The sequence below is a fragment of the Grampus griseus genome (assembly GCF_964374135.1).
Source record: "Grampus griseus genome assembly, chromosome: 2".
Classification (NCBI taxonomy): domain Eukaryota; kingdom Metazoa; phylum Chordata; class Mammalia; order Artiodactyla; family Delphinidae; genus Grampus; species Grampus griseus.
In genome coordinates this window covers 13,378,503-13,398,622 of record NC_139018.1, presented here as the reverse complement: position 1 = coordinate 13,398,622, position 20,120 = coordinate 13,378,503, and the positions used below count along the sequence as shown (strand labels likewise).

Genomic DNA, 20,120 nt, shown 5'->3' with positions numbered 1-20,120 from the left:
GCACTTAGCACATTCACCATGTTGTACAACCATGACCACTCTAGTTCCAGAACATTCTTTACCCTAAAAGGAAACCCCATACCCTCTAAGAAGTCACTCTCCATTCTCCCTCCTTCCACCCCCTGGGAACAGCTAATCTGCTTTCTGTCACTATAGGTTTGCCTCTTCTGGACATTTCACATAAATGGAATCATATAATATGTGGTCTTTTTGTGTCTGGCTTCTCTTACTTAGCATAATGTTTTCAAGGTTCATCCATGTGTTAGCATGAATCAGTACTTCATTCCTTTTTATAGCTGAATGATATTCCATTGTATGGCTAGACCACATTTTGCTTATTCAATCATCAGTTGGTAGACATTTGGATTGTTTCCGTCTTTTGGCTATTGTCAATAATGCTGCTATGAACATTCATATACAAGTTTTGATTTGAACACCTGCTTTCAATTATTTGGAGTACTTATCTAGAAATGGGGCTGCTGTGAATGTACTTTTAAATCCTTCTCTGCTATGGTCTCACACCAGAGTTTACAAAGCAACTTTTTCATCTCATAAGGATATCATAAATTTGTAATTATCAGCTAATCTAAAAAGAATCATACAGCAATTAAGGCTGATAGAAACACTGTCTTATGAGTGGCAATAGCTGGAGAAGTGTCCTGATGTCCACCGGAAACCAAGCACCAGTGTAGACTTCCCAGGAAATGCTTCTCAACTAGAGTGGGCAAAGACTCACTTGTGGAAACTAGAAAATACGGATTTTCAGGCCCTGCCGCAGACGGACTCAGTTGGCATTCCTGAGGTCAGATACAGGGATGTGTATTTGCTCAAAATTCCTCAGATGGTTCTGATGCACACCTTTCGTTAAGCACTCAAGGGATTAGAAACGGTTTAACTTAGGTCACTTGAGAACCATCCACCAAGACCAAAGGTGTACTTGCAACTCAAGTGTGACATTGAGTGGGGAGTGACTCCCCCACTTACATAACACTAACCCGTCAGTAACAGCTGAACGTGCCCAGGGGCAGCTTTAGCTACACAGACTTTCTTTAGAAGCCTCTTCACGGGGCTTCTCAGAAAAAAGGAAAAAAAAAGAAAAAAGAAGAAGAAAACTGTCTTCCTTCCTAACATCTCTAGTCAGAATCCTACCTCACAGGATTTTTATAAGTTAAAACACATTGGTTTGAAAATCATAAACCTTAGACAATAATGGAAGATATTCTCTAATTTTGATAAATATTGGAGTAAGCAGCAAGCAGATTCTCACAGTGCAGTGCATGCACTCAACCTTCTAACGAGGAAACACCCCTTATCTCCTTAACAAAATATATATTTTTTGAGAGTCTATAAGCAATTTTGAAAGATTGGCATTTTTAAAATTTTTATTTATTTATTTATTTATTTATTTATTTATTTATGGCTCCGTTGGGTCTTCGTTGCTTTGCGCAGGCTTTCTCTAGTTGTAGCGCGCGGGGGCTACTCTTTGTCGCGGTGTGTGGGCTTCCCATTGCGGTGGCTTCTCTTGTTGCAGTGCACAGGCTCTAGGCATGCGGGCTTCAGTAGTTGTGGCTCGCGGGCTCTGGAGTGCGGTCTTGGTAGTTGTGGTGCACGGGCTTAGATGCTCCGCGGCGTGTGGGATCTTCCCGGACCAGGGCTTGAACCCGTGCTCCTGCATCGGCAGGCAGATTCTTAACCCGAGTCACCAGGGAAGCCCAAAAGATTGGCATTTTAAATGTGCTTTTAAAACAATTATAAGAACACTTGCCAATATAACCACTTACTTTCATTGTGCTTCCAAATCTTAGAAGAAGCTATTCATGCTGACCAGTTCAGAAGTTTTATGGAATGTTGGGAGTAGGTCAGTTTGAGAGAAAAGATAGATAGCAATAAATTTTATCCATATTTTTTTTTTTTTTTGCGGTACGCGGGCCTCTCACTGTCGCGGCCTCTCCCGTTGTGGAGCACAGGCTCCGGACGCGCAGGCTCAGTGGCCATGGCTCACGGGCCCAGCCGCTCCGTGGCATGTGGGATCTTCCCGGACCGGGGCACGAACCCGCGTCCCCTGCATCGGCAGGCGGACTCTCAACCACTGCGCCACCAGGGAAGCCCTATCCATATTTTTGCAGGGTTTTTTCCCTTAAAGGACTGTGAAGATCAAAATGTTTTGTTTGAACTTCTGAGGGCACCCGTAAATCATATAATACATAGGTAGATATCGAAGACCAAGTGAGTTCTTGGTGCGGGGTGTGTGTGAAGTCGCCCGTCTTGTCTCACCTCCCATAATTCTAGGAAAGCCTATGGCTTAGCCATCTGGGCCAGTGAGTTGTATGTCCACATCCTTAGCATGAAGATACAGCCTCATTTCCCAGGACAGGAATCTCTTAGCCTTGCCCAACTGAACACTGTCCCACAGCATTTAAAGGACTCATGATAATGGGAGGACAACAGCATGGATGACGAGACCAAGGACACTGCGGTCTTAGTGGGGCTGCCACATCGGCTGGGGCCTGGGGCGCTTCTTAGCTTCCACGAGCACCAAGCCTCACCCAAACACTCGATGACTCTGGCTCTGAAGGGTAAACTGTGGAGGTATAATTAATGAGCCTCCCAGACAGGAAGGTGAAAGGTTTAAAAGGAAAGAGAGAGAACTCAAGTCAACAGGAGAGCCAAGCTGCTGATCAACCAGTTTATTTAACTAGCTTTTCTATTTCTGGGTTTTATGGTCCATATAGTGAGTCCAACAGCTAGGTTCTCCTCAGGATCTAATCTGCTTTGCTCTGTCTGGGTTTTGGTATGAATCAGCAGCCTACAACGAACCCTTCACCGCACTGGCATCAGGAGGGTATGCCTTCTAACTGCTATACAGGATGCATTTTTTGTTTCAAGAGAGAGCATTCGCAAGAAGCAACTGAAAAGATGCTCAACATCATTAGCCATCAGGGAGTGTAAATCAAAACCACAATGAGACAGCACTTCACACCCACTAGGATGGCTAGAACTAAAGAAAAAGATAATAAACACGTGTTGTTGAGGATATGGAAAAACTGGAACCCTCGTCATTTCTGGTGAGAATGTAAAATGGTGCAGCCGATCTGACAAATAGTTTGGCAATTCCTCCAAATGCTAAATGTAGAGTTACCATGTGACCCAGCAATTCCACTCCTAGGTATCTACTCAAGAAAAATGAACACATATATACACATAAAAACTTGCATGAGAATGTTTGTAGCAGCATTATTCATAAAAGCTGAAAAGTGGAAACAAAAAATGTCTACTGACTGATGACTGTACAAACAAAAATGTGGTCTATCCATACGATGGAATATCATGGTGCGACGAAAAGGAACGAAAGACGGATACATGGTATAACGTGAATGAACCTTGAAAACGTTATGCTAAGTAAAGGAAGCCCGTCACAAAAAAGACCACATACTGTATAATGCCACTTATATGAAATGTCCAGAATAGGCAAACCATAGAAACAGGAAGTAAATTAGTGGCTGTCGGAAGCTGGGGAAAGGGAAGAATGGGGATTGACTAGTAATGGGCATGGAGATTTTGGGGGAGTGATGAGAATGCTCTGAAATTCAATATTAGCGATGGCTGAACAATTCTGTGACTACTAAAATATAATGAGTTTGGGTGAACGTATGATGTATATATATATACACATGTATATATGTGTATATATATATATGCTTCACTGAGATATAATTTATAATGTATAATATCTAAATTACATAGTATGTTATGATATATAATGTATTATTTATAATACACGTATGAAAGAGAGAGAGGCACTTGAAGTGCCTCGGGCCTCAGCCAAGTCATTAGTTACACTTACCATTCGCAGGTTCTGGGTTGTCCTCGTTTCCACTGCTCTGAGGATCTCTCTAAATCTCCCGACCCCTCTCGTCAAGTTCCTGTGCGCACACAGAATGGGACAGGGTTTCCGTCTGGCGTGTATTAATGTTAGATATTTTATACACATACTTCAATTCATTTTGCCTACATAAAAGCTGTTGGCGAGACTGTAAGCAATCGTTCTGCACATGCCTGTCCATCTTTGTTCAACTCTGAAAAGTTTGACCTAGGATCAGTGGTCTTTTGAACTTCCACAATTCAATTTTCTCGGGAAAATAAATGTCGGAAGATCAGATCCGAGGCAAAAAACAGAAGGCAAGATATCTTTCCAGAGTCTATCTTCTACCTCACAGTGGCTGAGGAGTTTTCCTGCTCTGCTGAGTGGTGCTGAAAACTCTATGTTTTCACCGCAAGGTGGGTGGCAAAGGGGTACAGGAGTATCAACAAGGCACTGTGTGCAACGTGGGAAAGGCTTCTTGTGACCTGCAACCTTTACAGGCAAGACAAAGAGAAAAGGTATGAAAAATGAGGGGCTCCACCAAGCAACCACTCCGTGTCTTCGAGAACACACGTCACTGCCCAGTAAACCCATCGGCCCCTCCTGCCCCCAGCGAGGCAGAGGGTCACAGCCCCTCCCACGGTTAGTGAGCGCTGGCTGGAGGCCGGCGCCACCTGACTGGGGCCAGCATACCTCATTTTGGTGCCCACACACCTCACAGAGATGTGCAGGGTGACACGTTTCGTGAAGGGACAGTAATTCGTTAGTAAATCCCGGTCCACGTGCCCAGACCCCACTTGCTGTCTGCCCCCTCTGAAGGCCGTGCCTGACCCATTCAGCTGGGAGCATTTCCCAGCAGGTCCCTTTACATCGAGCACCGCCACCTCCTACGACAGAACCCCGTGATATTTATAACCTGCTCGTTAGAACACATCTCAGCTTTCCAAAAAAGCCACAGAGCGGGTCAGCCGGTGCGGACCTGTCAGCCAGCCTCTGCAGTCTGTGGCAGATGCTCTAGGTATTCAGCTCTCTTCTTGGATGACATTTTGAATCACACAAAGGGATTAAATCAAACTGAAGGTGGGTTCTGTATGCTACGAGCACTCATAAGGGCTATCAATTCGTGTCTTATACCTAACGTGACATCCCAGGACGCTGATTCACAAGAACAGCCCCAGAACTTGAAGGTAATGGTTTATTGGCACAGATACGTCAATACTCCCATATTCCTCTCACCCACACATATCAGATGATACCAGATCAGAAGCTTTACGGTGGCATGAAAAGAGAGGCTTGCGCTTGGCAGTCCAGGCAGCACTAAAGGAGACGTGAATAAAAATTAGGTAACAGGCCCTGGGACATGCAATCTACGCTGCTGCTTTCCCCTTCATCTGCTTTTATGGGATCTGTGTTCACAGGCACCAGAGTACACTTGCTTTGGACTGAAGCTCGGTTCTGTTAAGTAACATGGTGGGGAGAAAACAGCTACAGCTGAAAAAGGGGACGGGCAGGGCAGAGCAGTCTCATTTTATTCCAGAATCGCAGAGTAAGCTCCTACTATGTACGAAAAGAATGGCGTTTTGAACTGTGTGAAATAAGGTGGGACTGGGACAATATAGTTGGAGACCCAGGTTTAAAGGGCTGTTTTGGCAGGGTGGAAATTAAGCCTTCAGTAGGCAGTATCAAATCTATATGTTATAAGTCAGGGAAGGCTATCAGACGGGAATTGGCCATTTGGAATGCCTCCCAGGCCCTCTTTGCAGAGTGAGATACCTATCCAGTTACGCAAGCACAGAATTGTCTAGCTATAAGTGATCTGACACAACCTGGTCCACTGGGACACAGAAGAGAAACGGCTTGCTCAGCCCTCCACAGCCAGTGAGAGGGAGAGCTGGGACCTTTCGACCCAACCTCTCACCTTCCTGACAAAAGAAATGTGAGCCCTCAAGCTGAAGTGCAGCTCTAGAAGAAAGAACAAAATATGCATACGAGAAAGGTCTGTTTTACATCATTAATATGAAAATTAATATATATACATAATACAAGTCGGATGCGCTCCAGTGCTCCCAGCTAACGAGATTCTCCTAGGAACTGGTTCAAAACTGGAAAGAAAATCTGCTGGCCCAGGTGAAGCAGCCTGGTGTCCAAGGGTGAGGCCTCAGCTGCCCTAAATGAGAACCGACGGGTAGAGAAATTCAATTCCCCTCTGAGGCCGAGGTGTGGTTTCTCCCGTGCAGGACCGAGGCCCTCTGGTGGCGACTGCAGGAAGTCCCCGTGACCGAGAGGACGCACAGGAGGCCAAACCGGTAGCAGCTGAGGGCGTATTCCTGACGCATTGACACTGCCTTTGAGGCAAATTCAAGTTTTTCTCAAGCTGCTTCCAGTTTACTTCTGGGAAGAGCTTAGGATTCAGAACCAAGTTCTTCCTGAAGCTGGGAGGAATCCTGCTTGTCAACAGCAGATCTGCAGTAACCGCAGAATGTCTCAGAAGGCCTCCGGCTGTGCTGGTCGAACGGCACCGTCAGGACAACCATGAGGCTGCCTGTCCACCCACGGGGCAGGAGGGAGGGGGACTGGAGGGGAGAGATCACCCAGCTTAAATATCAGAAAAGGAAATAAATATCCTAAGCGCAAAGACATCCAATTCTCAGCAACTCTTATACCATCCATACATGTTTTTAGTCACATAATTTTATTCAAGCAATCACTTCCACTGTTGCCATGACAGCAGAAAAAAAATTTTTAAGCTAGATGGATAATCATGATAGAAAGGAACAAAAAAAGGAATTAACTTGCAAGAATTACATTCTAAAGGCTATGAAATACCCCAATTTGAGGGAAATAAACAAAAGCCACATGATTGTTTTCATGTCTCTAAACTCTTAGTTTATCCTTAAAATGTGGAGACCCATGAACTACCTGGAATGAACCTCTGCTTAAAAACTCCACTCCAAAATGAACAGAAGAGAGACAAGGAGTTGCCCCGGTTTTGAGGGTTTCCACAGACCCTCGACATTAGGTCATTTGTTCCATTTCAACACCTTTGACTTAGAGAGTGCAATGATGTCAAAATCCATTATGGTAAACTATTCTTAAAAGGAAGGTTCTGGCCAGCATTCAAGCAGCAGGCACTGGCAAGCTGTCAGAACTTGGGGTTCACCTCCTGCACCTCGCTTCCTGAGCTGGGTGCGCTTCCCTCCACGTGGAACGGTTCCCAACTGCTAAGCTCTTACCACGGAGAAAGGGCCTACAAGTCCCTCGAGCACCAGCTGGTTGTTCAGCCCGACAGGCAGGCGAAACCTGCCAACATCACCGACAGTCCCCAGCCCAGCAGGGAGAGCCCAGGCCAGCGTCCTCAGCCTTGCTCTCGTGCAAACCCAGGCAAAGGAAAGCCCACCCACGGTTCACGGGCACACATTCTAATCCCCCCCCTTGACATACTTCCTTTTTTTCTTCTCTCCTCCCTTTACCATCAGGTTTCATCCTCCTCCCCCTGAGCCACCTCCTTCCAGGTCTCGTGTGCTGGTCCTCAGGTCACTGCAGAAGCATGACTTCCTGAAGACACCCGGGGAGGGCACTGACTGGCCAGCGCTCGGCCTCCCTCTTGACCCTTTGGGCCTTGAAAGCAGCACTTCTGAAGGCTGGTCTCTGAAATGTACATTCTGACGTACAAACCTACAACCGAACCAAGGCGGAAACGTACATGGGAAGGAAGCCAGAGTTCCCAAATCCAAATCCAAATGGAAAACCGAGGCTGGGAGAAACTCGGAGACCGGAGAACTATTTCACCTGGAGATGGGCAGCTATTTCAACTGCAAGCTCAATATATTTTATTTTTATATTTTTTATGTTCACTTCTTGGGAGCAGGGTGGAAAAATACAATTCTTCCCTTAACCTGTCCTTCCATATTCTCTTCTAACCTCAGAGTTTGGCCCAGGCCACCAATGCACTCAAATTCAACCTCAACTGTCATTGTCATCGCAAACTCAACGTTCTGATGTGCATAAAATACTGGATGTCAAATTCCTGGGTAACAAGGGAAAGGTACCACTGCCAGCGTAGGTTCAGTATTTTTTCTCCTTCTCTGTGGTGGAGAACTTTATAACTAAAGATCAATTTTAGAACAAGTCAACACAGTAGATCTCTTAGAGCTAAGAAATCGTTCGGCTTTTTCCATGTTCTTTCATACCAACTGGCGCTTCTGAATCTCTTAAGCAGTAGGTTATTTCAATAATTACTGAGCACTGTTACATATCGGGTTCCAGTCTCATCCCTGAGGATACACTGGTGAACACGGGACAGCACCAAGAAGCTTGGATGGCTTCACATCCCCCATAAGAACATAAGCGCCTTGAGGACCAAGATCTTTGTTTTGCTCACTGCCATATCCCAAGCCCCTCAAACAGAGTTGGCATCCAGAAAGTGCTCAATAAATATGTGTTGAATGAATGAAATTCAGAACTACCATGAGCTGAGTGAACCACGACCCCGAGGGGATGCACTTTCTACCTGTTTCTTACCCCCTTCGTTCTCACCGCACATGGACTGGCAGGCAGCAGAGCAAGCTCCCTTTAAACAGAACACGTCTCATACATCCTCAGTCGTGTTTGTAGCATGGGTGCCTGGGAGAGCAGGGACATGCCTGCAGCAAGCAACGTACCCAGGCATGCCCAGCCTGCCAGCTTCTAGAGGGTTGTGTGGATAATGAGGATTTCGAGGCTTTTGAAAAAACCTTTCAGACAGTTCAGGGAAACCTTGCTGCCCAGGTGCCTTTCCACATGCTCCTCTCTCTCTTTAAAGAGTCCTAAGTCATCCTTCAAGACCCAGGTCAAAGGCCACCTTTGAGAACCTTTTGTGAGCTTCCCCAGGAAGACACGACAATGCCTCCTGGTGTTGCCAACAAGTTTGTACTTTTTTTTTTTTTTTTTTAAATTTTTGGCTGCGTTGGGTCTTCGTTGCTGCACATGGGCTTTCTCTAGTTGGGGCAGGAGGGGGCTACTCTTCGTTGCGGTGCGGTGGCTTCTCTTGTTATGGAGCATGGGCTCTAGGTGCACGGGCTTCAGTAGCTGTGGCACGTGGGCTCAGCAGTTGTGGCACGCTGGCTCAGTAGTTGTGGCACACTGGCTCAGTAGTCGTGGCTTGCAGCTAGAGCGCGGGCTCAGTAGTTGTGGTGCACGGGCTTAGTTGCTCTGCGGCATGTGGCATCTTCCCGGACCAGGGCTCAAACCTGTGTCCTCTGCACTGGCAGGTGGATTCGCAACCACTGTGCCACCAGGGAAGTCCAAGTTTGTACCTATTTTGAGTGTAGACAGCACTAAACCTGTGCTTTTCCTTTGTATTTACGTCTGCAGTCATCTTGAGAGCACAGGCCCTCTTGTACTCACCTCTTCTTGTCCCAACTGCCTCACAGAGCCAACCAGGTACCCAGTGACCCTCAGCAAGCTTTTTGTGGGGTGAGGGCAATCTTACATTCTGAAATCCCCTTCCCCATCTCCTGGCTGAAAAGCATGTTTGTGATCACAAAGAGGACAACTGAAGAGATCCTTCTCACACCAGGAGATCCACCCTGTCAGTGTCTGGACACTGTCAGCACTTACAACCCTAGAAAAACACAAAGGGATACCATGTATCCCTAGGTCAATTTCTCTTCGTTCTCAGGCTTGGGAATTGCTTCCCCTTCATTTATACAACCCTTAGTACCATCTATGTGGAAAGAGTCTGGAATCGAAACCAGAACTCCAGATCCGGAAAGTGGGAGAAGAAAAAGACATCCTTCACAGTACGGAAGGCCACTTCTGGCCGGCTGTCAGGGAGCTGTTTTTCCCAGAATGGATTCCAGCTTCTCCCTCTGTGCACACTCTTTGCCTCAGATCCAGTGACATGCATTTGTGAAGACAGATGGCTTGCTGTAGTCAAGGGCCAGGGATCAAACCCACAACCTTGGCCTCATTAGCAAAGGACTCTCTCTGATCACTGGAGCGAGCCAGCTGCAACCTAGATATAGCAATGGAGGGTGTGACAACCGTGCACGCCGGGACCTGAACAAGCGGGCGAAGCTTCCGTAAGTCTCATTTCAAACCTAATGAGAGTCATACTAGGCTTAACAACATTTTTTGGACCACCCTGGCAACGAGGGCTTCCTCGTGACAAAAGCAGAGCAGACCAGGCATCCTAGTCAGCTGGCCAGGCAGCCACAGCACACGGAGCAGCTGGGTCCCGGCAGCAGAGACACAGGTGGACGAGGCACAGGGAGCCCTGCGGGGCCCGGCCTGCTCACGCCTGTGACATGTGACAGCCAGACAAACTGTCCTGCCTGTGATGTATGACAGCTGGACAAACTGCCGTAGGGGCTCAGACGGAAGGACTACGCACCCTCCTACCCATTCTCTCCCCTCATCCCGACCCCGAGGCTCTGGGGAAACACGGGATACGGAAAGGCCTGCTCCTCTCCCATCCTCCTTCCTTTCAACCTTTGGAAATGAGTCAAAGGATATCAATCCTCATTCAAACAATACACAGCGAGTGTCCACTGCGCATGAGGAGAGGACCCCGGGGACGCAATGCTGGGCTCGCCAACAAACGCGCTTCCTCCCGCAGACCTGGATCGTAACGAGGCTCAACTTGACCCGAGAGGCCTCACAGTACCTAACGCAGAGCTGGACTCCTCGATCTGACAGCACTTTTAACAAACGAACCAGAGCGCGTCTAACACGTGAGGCTCGCTCTTCAGGGCACCCACCTGGAAATCCATGTACGCATCTAATCTACGTCCTCAAACCGAGGCAAAATAGAACGCGGACTCTGGAGTCAGTCTGGGCTCAGACCCAAGCTCTTCCACTTAACTAGTTGTTGACCTTGGGCAAGTGCTTGCCTCGGTTTCCTCATCTGTAAAATGGTGAGAACACATGTACCCACCTCATAGACTGGCTGTAGGAATTAAATGAGTTCATACACGGAGTAAGTGCTTTTTAAGCACTCGCCATGATTATCACTATCATCCTCAAAACTCTGCCATTGGTCAAAACGGTTCTGGAATTCTGGAATCTACCTTCCAGTCAATGCACAGACATGAAAGTCTGTTTTACTTCTTTGGAGTCATTTAATTTTGAAGAAAAAAAAAAGATATTCCCCAGTCTGATTCATTCATTCACTCTGCTATTTACTGAAAGCCTACCATGCTCACAATGACAGAAGACACGACTGATGTCAGGTGGAAGAGTGAAAAGCTCTTTCCTGGGGCCCTGTGGTCACTCTCGCAGGAAAGGATGGCGACATCGCTTAGGAGTGCTGGTGCCCGTGGGGAGGAGCAGAGAGTCTCCGCCAAAGGCCACCAGGTAAGGGTCAGAGCCCAACAACACAGATGAGGCAGAGGAACCAAGGCTGTTAGCAGTTGAGTCCTTCTTGTTCTGGCTCAGCTAATACAGGTTTGCTCTGAATCAATCAACAGGGGCCAGTCCAAACTCAAAAATGTGAGCTTGGGTGGCTGAGCCACTAGAGGTAGTTTAGTGGCTCAAAGTAGTGGTCCAGGAGGTTTAGCCACTAAAGTTCTAGGAGAGCCTGATACAAAGCTGACAAGAGAAAAGCTCAGCACCGACATCGTTCACTTCCACAGCGGAAGTGTTTGCTCGAGAGCAGCCCGAGGTGGGAGACACACACACATGTAGCACGAGGAGTGCAAGAGAGGCCAGGGCTCCAAGGCCTGCTTCCAAGAAGGGACATAGCTTATTACGTGGAACCCTGATACGCACCAGGCCAATCTAATACTCATTTAAAATGTCAGTAATAAAGCAGAAGGAAAACAATCTAGGAGGTAGAACTGGTCTGCTAACAATATGGCTTCAAACATTCATGAATTCTAAGCAGCAGGGTCACATAGTTAGGAGGACTTCTGACCATCCTGTTCATCCAGTCACTTGGGCTGTGGAGAGGGGGAAAGGCAGAGAGGACATCAAGGTGGGGGGGCAGTCCTTCCAGATGGACCACAGTACTTAAGCTGAAGGTTCAATACAAGGATAAGAGGACAGTGTTCACTTCCATTCCAATAGCGGGAAACAGAACTGCATTTCCAAAACAACCTCTGGGGACAATATTTCAAAAGCTATGACAAGTGAGAAAAAATCCAAGGGACTCAGTTTAAAAATAACATATATAGGACTTTAGGGACTTCCCTGGTGGCGCAGTGCTTAAGAATCCGCCTGCCAATGCAGGGGACACGGGTTCAAGCCAGGAAGATCCCACATGCCGCGGAGCAGCTAAGCCCGTGCTCCGCAACTACTGAGCCTGCGCTCTAGAGCCCGAGAGCCACAACTACTGAGCCCATGTGCCTAGAGCCCGTGCTCCACAACAAGAGAAGCCACCGCAATGAGAAGCCTGCGCACCGCGATGAACAGTAGTCCCCAATCGCCACAACTGGAGAAAGCCTGCACTCAGCCATGAAGACCCAACGCAGCCAAAAATAAAATAATAAAATTAAAAAAAATATATATATATATATAGGCCTTTAAATGTCCAGGAGTCACGGGTCCAAACGCCTTCAGGAGCCAAGCAGGCAAGAGATGGGGGTGAGGAGAGCTGAGTGGGGACGGGGAATGGCAGCAACTCTGAAGGCAGCGCTCAGGCCAGGTCAGCCCGAGGGTCCCATTCAAAACCAGACCAGGCACCCTTGGAGGGGAAAGGAGGACCTTGGCCATGAAGCAGGCACATAAAAGCCTCCGGGAATTTTCTCGGGGAAAACAAAGCAGTGTTGCCCAGTTTGAGGCAGCATGGTGCCGCTTGGAATCCTCACAGGTTCTTGTGAGTCAGGCTGGGAAAGATTAGTAAGTTGGGGATAGAAAAGAAGGAGAGGGCAAAGGTTGAGAGTGATCCTGAGACGAGGAACAGAGACTGGAATGTGAGACATCTGGAAACAAGGCGAAGGGAAACAGTACCAGGCGCTGGACCTCCACGGGAGGGTAAGAGCCCGGGAAACAGGCTTCACCTTGCTGTACCTGCCTCCCCATCTGTAAAATGGGACTAATACCTGCTCCTGAGGCCTGGATAAGATGACGCCTGTAAAGTCGCTGGCCCAGTGCTCAAATCATGTAATCCTCCCATTCCCCACCCTCCCCTAACCCTCGCACCACCCACCACCTGGTCCTCCGTTCCACACATAAACTGTTATCGGGTAAAAGCCAAAGACAGACACTGGTACGTTTGTGTACCTCTGGTTTAGCAGAAGATACTGCAACATCAGGACTGGTTTCCATCGTATACTATGGTCAAAATTTTTTTCTCAACTGACAGGTATTTAGTATCTTCTGTAGTTTTATACACGAAGAAACAAAGGCTCAGAGAAATTATGTAACGTGCCCGTGATCATCACACAGCCCACAGACAGAAGAGCTGGTATTTGAACCCAGGCCCAGTCTGACTCCAGTGCCCAGAAAAGTTGATGATCCCTGTCATGCAGAAGCCTGCAAACAGTCTGGAAACTGTGACTAACTCCCATGACACAAAAGCAAAAGCACGACAGGGCAGAAGAGAAGCAAGGAAGGCTGGGAACAGCGAGGGCCAGGCCAAATTCCTACCGGGACACACTTGGCTCTGAAGAAGGGCTGTGATTCATGGCCCCTGCCAGTGGCGGCAGACAACAAAGGGACAGCACAGCATTTCTGCCGCGTGGGCTAACCTTCACGGCAGAAAGAGAACTCTGAACTGGACCAGGATGGACAAGGAGACTAACATTGACAAAATGATGGTAATATAAAAACGGGTCTGTCCACAATTCGTTAGGACAAGCTTCTACATCAGATGCTTTCATCATATGCCTCACAGAGTGGCCCTTCCCAGTCAGAATTCACATCCAATCACTCAGATGGTGAGCTCAACTGTACCTTTGCACCATCTATAGAAAAGAGGCTTTGTTAAGCACATGAGCAGGGCAAACATGATCTGTGGGGAGAATATTGAATTTGCTCAGCAGAATAAGCTATTTTCAAGCCCTTCTAAGCCATCCAGAAGAGCAGACATTTACTAATAGACCCCTGACAAGATAATTACAAATGAGTCCTCTCTCTCATCAAGAAAGCCTCCCTAAGACTTTCGGCTGCTGGGAACTTCCCTGGTGGCGCAGTGGTTGGGACTCCACGTTCCCAATGCATAGGGGCCTGGGTTCGATCCCTGGTCAGGGAACCCGTGCATGGATCCCACATGCATGCCGCATCTAGGAGTTAGCATGCTGCAACTGAGGAGCTGGCGAGCCTCAACTAAGGAGCCCACGAGCTGCAACTAAGACAACAGCGCAGCCAAATAAATAAATAAAATAATTTTTTTTTTTTTTTTGTGGTATGCGGGCCTCTCACTGTTGGGGCCTCTCCCATTGCGGAGCACAGGCTCCAGACGCGCAGGCTCAGCGGCCATGGCTCACAGGCCCAGCCGCTCCGCAGCACGTGGGATCCTCCCGGACCAGGGCACGAACCCGTGTCCCCTGCATCGGCCGGCGGACTCTCAACCACTGCGCCACCAGGGAAGCCCTAAAATAAATATTTTTAAAGAAAAAGAGACTTTCAGCTGCTTCAGGACAGAGACGGGGTCTTCCAGGGTAAGACCAGCTGCACACCTGCTAGTCACAGGGCTGCTGTGAAGATCACATGAGGCCACAGTCACTGCTCAGTAAATGTTCGCCATCATCGACTTCTTCTGAAGTGACACGAGCTGGTCCCACGCCACCCCCAGCCCATTGTTCCAGATGGTTCTCCCACCAACCTAGTGAGCAGACAGGACTCGTTACCCTCAACTGACAGAGAGGGAAACTGAGTCCCAGAGATGGAATGGGAGAGGCCTGCCCAACAGCGCTGAGCGGGCAGCGGAGCCAGGACCGGGATCCCCAGTGCAGGGATCCTTCCCCTGCCCCTGCTCGGTGTCCTTCTATCCACCCCAACTATTTTTTTTAACTTTTTGTTATATAAAAAATAGACACAGAACGCCACATAAAACAAATATATCGCTTGAGAAATTATTACAAGGCAAAAACACTTGTAACTATCACCCAAGTTTAAAAAAAAAAAAAAGAATCGTTGTCACTCACCCCATCCCAGTTAACAGGCCTCTCCATCCAACCAGAGTAACTGCCCCCCTGACTTTCCTAGTCATGGCCTCATTCCACTCCTTACAGCTTAATCACTCAAGTATACATCCCTGCACTTGCCCATTTTTTTTTTTCTTACTTGATGAGTCTTTAAAATCTCGCTTAATCTACAGGTTCCCTTTCTACCTCTTTCTTTTCCTTACAATTAATCAGTTAAAGAATCTGAACTGCTTGACCTGTAGAGATTCCCATTGGCTGGAAAACCACACAGTCATGCAGTTCGATAGGAAAACCACAGAGTCATGCAGTTGGATATATTCCTCCTTTCCCTGTATTTCTTGCATTTGGGAGCTGGATTTTGAGGCTTCACCCATTCATGTTCAATCCCTTTGCAAGACTTTGCCAGTCGTGTGTTCTTCCATCAGGAGGCACATTGGGTCCAGCTGTCGCTCTTTTTTTTGCTGTTAGCTGCCCTTGATGCTTGCTGGTCAGATATGTTAATTCACTGGGAGTTACAAAATGGTGACATTCTAATTCTCTCACTGCATTTTCACTTACTAGCTGGAATAATTTTATAGGGAGGTGTTTCCCTTCATCTAATATTTGGTTTTCCAGTTCATACAGTAAATGGAGGAAAACCATTTGAATCTTTCTTTCTGTCTACTTTGTTAGATACTGAATTAGAACTCATGAATTTAAACATATTTGATGAGACTATTGCAATTTTTATCCTTCTTGAAATTTAAATTGTCCCATATATGGCCTGAATTCCATGTTAGAAAACATAGCCCTAGAAATCTTTGATAGTTCTCTTGCTATCTGATATGTAGAGATTTTACAGGCTTGTCTTATTTATTTCCTAACCCAGAACTGAATGAGGTTTTTTAAATTGGAAAATGATACTTCAAGATCACAACCTAGGCACTAGGGACGGTCATTGCTACTGGGTCAGTCACTGAGCCAAACCTCCTCTCCTCTCCTTGTCTCTCTGAAGGACTTATTTAAAGGACCTCCTCTTTCTCTCTCTCTCTCTCTCTCTCTCACACACACACACACACACACATACACACACAAACATATATGTGTATATCTACACACACACAAATACACATACAGACACACACACACACACACACACACAGATACTTAATGATTTCATACTGATATTTCCAATTCAGTCATTCAAATTGAGGACTACACTACAAATAACAAATGCTGGAAAGGGTATGGAGAAAAGGGAACCCTCCTACACTGTTGGTGGGAATATAAGTTGGTACAGTCACTATGGAGAACAGGTGGAGGTTCCTCAGAAAACTAAAAATAGAATTACCATATGATCCAGCAATCCCACTCCTGAGCATATACCGGGACAAACCCATAATTCAAAAAGATACATGCACCCCTATGTTCATAGCAGCACTATTTCACAATAGCCAAGTCATGGAAAATACCTAAATGTCCATCAATAGACAAATGGATAAAGAAGATGTGGTACATATATATACAATGGAATACTACTCAGCTATAAAAAAGAATGCAATAATGCCATTTGCAGTAACATAGATGCAACTAGAGATTATGATACTAAGTGAAGTAAGTCAGAAAAAGATATACCATATGATATCAGTTATATGTGGAATCTAAAATATGGCACAATTATAAAGCAATTATACTCCAATAATAAAATAAGGCACAAATTAACCTGTCTACAAAACAGAAACAGACTCACAGACACAGAGAACAGACTTGTGGTTGCCATGGGGGAGAGGGGTAGGGGAGGACAGGACTGGGAGTGTGGGATTAGCAGATGTAAACTATTATACATAGGATGGATAAACAACAAGGTCCTTCAGTACGGCATAAGGAACTATATTCAATATCTTGTGATAAACCATAATGGAGAAGAATATTTAAAAAAAAAGAATGTTGGGGCTTCCCTGGTGGCACAGTGATTGAGAGTCCACCTGACGATGCAGGGGACACGGGTTCGTGCCCCGGTCCGGGAAGATACCACATGCCGCAGAGCGGCTGCGCCCGTGAGCCATGGCCGCTGAGCCTGCGCGTCTGGAGCCTGTGCTCCGCAGCGGGACAGGCCACAACAGTGAGAGGCCCGCGTACCGCAAAAAAAAAAAAAGAATGTCTATATGCGTATAACTGAGTCACTTTGCTATACAGCAGAGATGGGCACAACATTGTAAATCAACTATACTTTAAAAAAATTAAATTAGAAAAAAACAAATTCAGGACTACAGAGTTTTTCCTTGATTCCTTCTATCTTAAATCTATTTTGCCTTTCTCCCACACCAAGAATCCTGGTTCTCAAGGACATGGGGGATAAGAGAAGTAGAACATTCCATGACTATTAAGCTGCTCTATTTTGTTACACAAAAACATTTCACAATATCAAATCATATCACCATCATTATGATTACTGAAAAGCTAAAAATCTTATTTTCTGCATATGCTATCAGCATTCTCCTTTCATTTTTTAGTTTATGGTTGTACTATATCTGTTATGAGACAATCAAAGAAATAGGGAAGCATGACCTATACTTTAAAAAAAAAAGAGTAGTCAATATAAACTCACTCTGAGTGAGCCTACGTGTTGGATTTAGCAAAGACTTCAAAGTGCCTATTATAAGTATGATCAAAGAATTAATAGAAACTACGTTTAAAGATTAAAAGAAAATAGCAAGTCAGCAAATAGGGAATCTCAACAGAGAAATAGAAACTATAAAAATTAACCAAGTGGGGATTTTAGAGTTAAAAAGTATAACTAAAATTAAAAATTCCCTAAATGGGCTCAACAGCAGCTTTGAGATAGCTAAAAAATCACTGAACTTAAGATAAATGAATAAAAATCATCCAATCCAAAGAACAGAGAAAAAAAAAAGGCTGAAGAAAAACAGAGACACATAATGATAAAACTGCGGAAAAACAAATCTTGAAAGTAACAACAGAAAAATAATTAATCACATAGAGGGGAACAACAGTTAAGATTAATAGTGACTTCTCATCAAACATAGGGGAAGATATACTCAAAGTGATGAGAGAAAAAAAAAAATCACCAAGAATTCTGCATGGCGTAAAATTGTCACTCAAAAATGATGGCAAAATAAAGACATTCCCAGATAAACAAAAAGTGGGAGAATTCATATCTAGCAGACATGCCCAATACAAAATTTTAAAGGAAGTCCTTCAGACTACAAGGAAATGACAACAGAAGGTAATTTGAAACCACAGGAGTAAATTAGTAAGAGTACTAGAAATATAAATATGTGGTTAAATATAGTTTAAATATATTTTAAAATCTTTTCTTCTTTTAATTTATATTAAAAATAGGACTGTATGAGGAAATAATTATTAATATCGCACTGTTGTGTTTATAACATATAGAGACATTAGTAGCAAAAGGAGGGAGGAAATAAAGCTATATTAGAGCTAACCTGCATATTTTACTGAAATAGATGGATAATTTAAGATATGTTTTATAATTCATAGAGGAACCACCATAGAAATTTTCAAAAAATACAGGTAAAAAATCAACAGAGGAATTAAAATGTAATGCTGAAAGGTATTTGTTTAACACAAAAGAGGGCCATAGGGAGGAACAAAGAATAAAAAAGACACGAGACATACAGAAAACAAAGAGCAAAATGGCAGATGTAGATCTAATCATGTCAGTAGTTACATTACATGTGAATGAGTTAAATATTCCAATCAAAAGGCAATTTTTTTTATACTGGATAAAAAAAGCAAGCTCCAACTATCCGCTATCTGCAAGAGATATACAAGAGAGGTGTTTTAATTCAAAGATACAAATAGGTTGAAAGCAAAAGGATGAAAAAGATACACTATGTAAACAGTAACCACAAGATGGCTGGAGTGGCTATATTAATATCAGATAAGGCAGACTTTAAGTGAAGAAATATCACTAGAGACAAAGAGGTATCTATGAAAAACCTACAGCTAACATCTTACTTAATGGTGAAAGACTGCATGCTTTCTCCCTAAGATCGGGCAGGAGTAAGATAAAGAGGTCTGCTCTCACCACTTCTATTCAACATTGTATTGAAGGTTCGGGGCAGTGCAATAAGGTGACGGTAGAAATAAAAGACATACGGTTTGGAAAGGAGGAAGTAAAACTGTTTTTATTCACAGATGACATGATCCCATATGTAAAAATCCTAAGTAATCGATCTATTAAAAATTATAAGAACTAGTTAACAAGTTCAGCAAGGTTGCAAGATACAGCATCTATATATAAAAATCAATAGTATATATATGTATATATATATATATATAAGCAAAGAATAATCTGAAAATAAAATTTTAAAAACAATTTCATTCACAATAACATAAAATGAATAAACTACTTAGGAACAAATTTAACAAAAAATTCAAAACCTGTGCAATAAAAACTGCGAAAAGATTTTGAGAGAAATTAAAGAGGATCTACATAAAAGACGAGACAATGGATTGGAAGATTCACTATTGTTAATGTGGCAATTCTCCCTAAATTGATCTAGAGATTCACTGCCAGCCTTATTCAAATCCTGGCAGGCTTTTTTTTTTTTTTTGTAGAAATTGACAAGCTGAGTCTAAAATTCATATGGAAATATCAAAGACTGAGAGTAGCCAAAATAATTTTGAAAAAGAACAAAATTAGAGGACTTACACTAACCTAATTTCAAAACTTGCAATACAGCTACATATTCAAGACAGTGTGCTATTGGCTTAAGAATAGACATATAAATCAACGACACAAAATAGAGACCCCAGAAATAAACCTTTATATTTATGCTCAATTAATTAATTATTTTGCTAAAGTGTCAAGGCAATTTAATGGGAAAAGAGTTGACTTTTCAACAAATGGTGCTTAGACAACTGGATATCTAAATGCAAAAAAAAAAAATTCACTTAGACTCTTACATCGCACCATACACAAATATTAACTCAAAATAGATTAGAGGCCTACGTGTAAAAGTTAAAACTATAAAACTTCTGTAATAAAACACAGGAGAAAAACTTTGTGGTCTTAGATTGGGCCAAAATTTCTTAGCTATGACACCAAAAGGACGATCCATAAAAAGAAAAATTGGTTAAGTTGGACTTCATCAAAATTAACTTTTCCTCTCTGAATGACATAATTTAAAAAAATGAACACCTGCCATAGACTGGCAGAAAATATC

At 44.5% G+C, this 20,120-nt stretch overlaps 1 protein-coding gene across 4 annotated transcripts in view; it reads right to left on the bottom strand.

Annotated features, from left to right (window-relative positions):
* The window catches only part of TTC7B (tetratricopeptide repeat domain 7B), a 237,585-nt gene that overhangs the window by 128,984 nt on the left and 88,481 nt on the right, over nt 1-20,120 (bottom strand). For 3 of the 4 annotated variants that reach the window (XM_082647696.1, XM_082647697.1, XM_082647698.1), the window contains exon 6: nt 3,845-3,923. In XM_082647696.1, the coding sequence (XP_082503822.1) occupies nt 3,845-3,923 (79 nt within the window). Of the gene's footprint in view, nt 1-3,844; nt 3,924-4,555; nt 4,702-20,120 lie in introns of those variants that run through there. The other variant, XM_082647699.1, reaches the window with a different exon arrangement.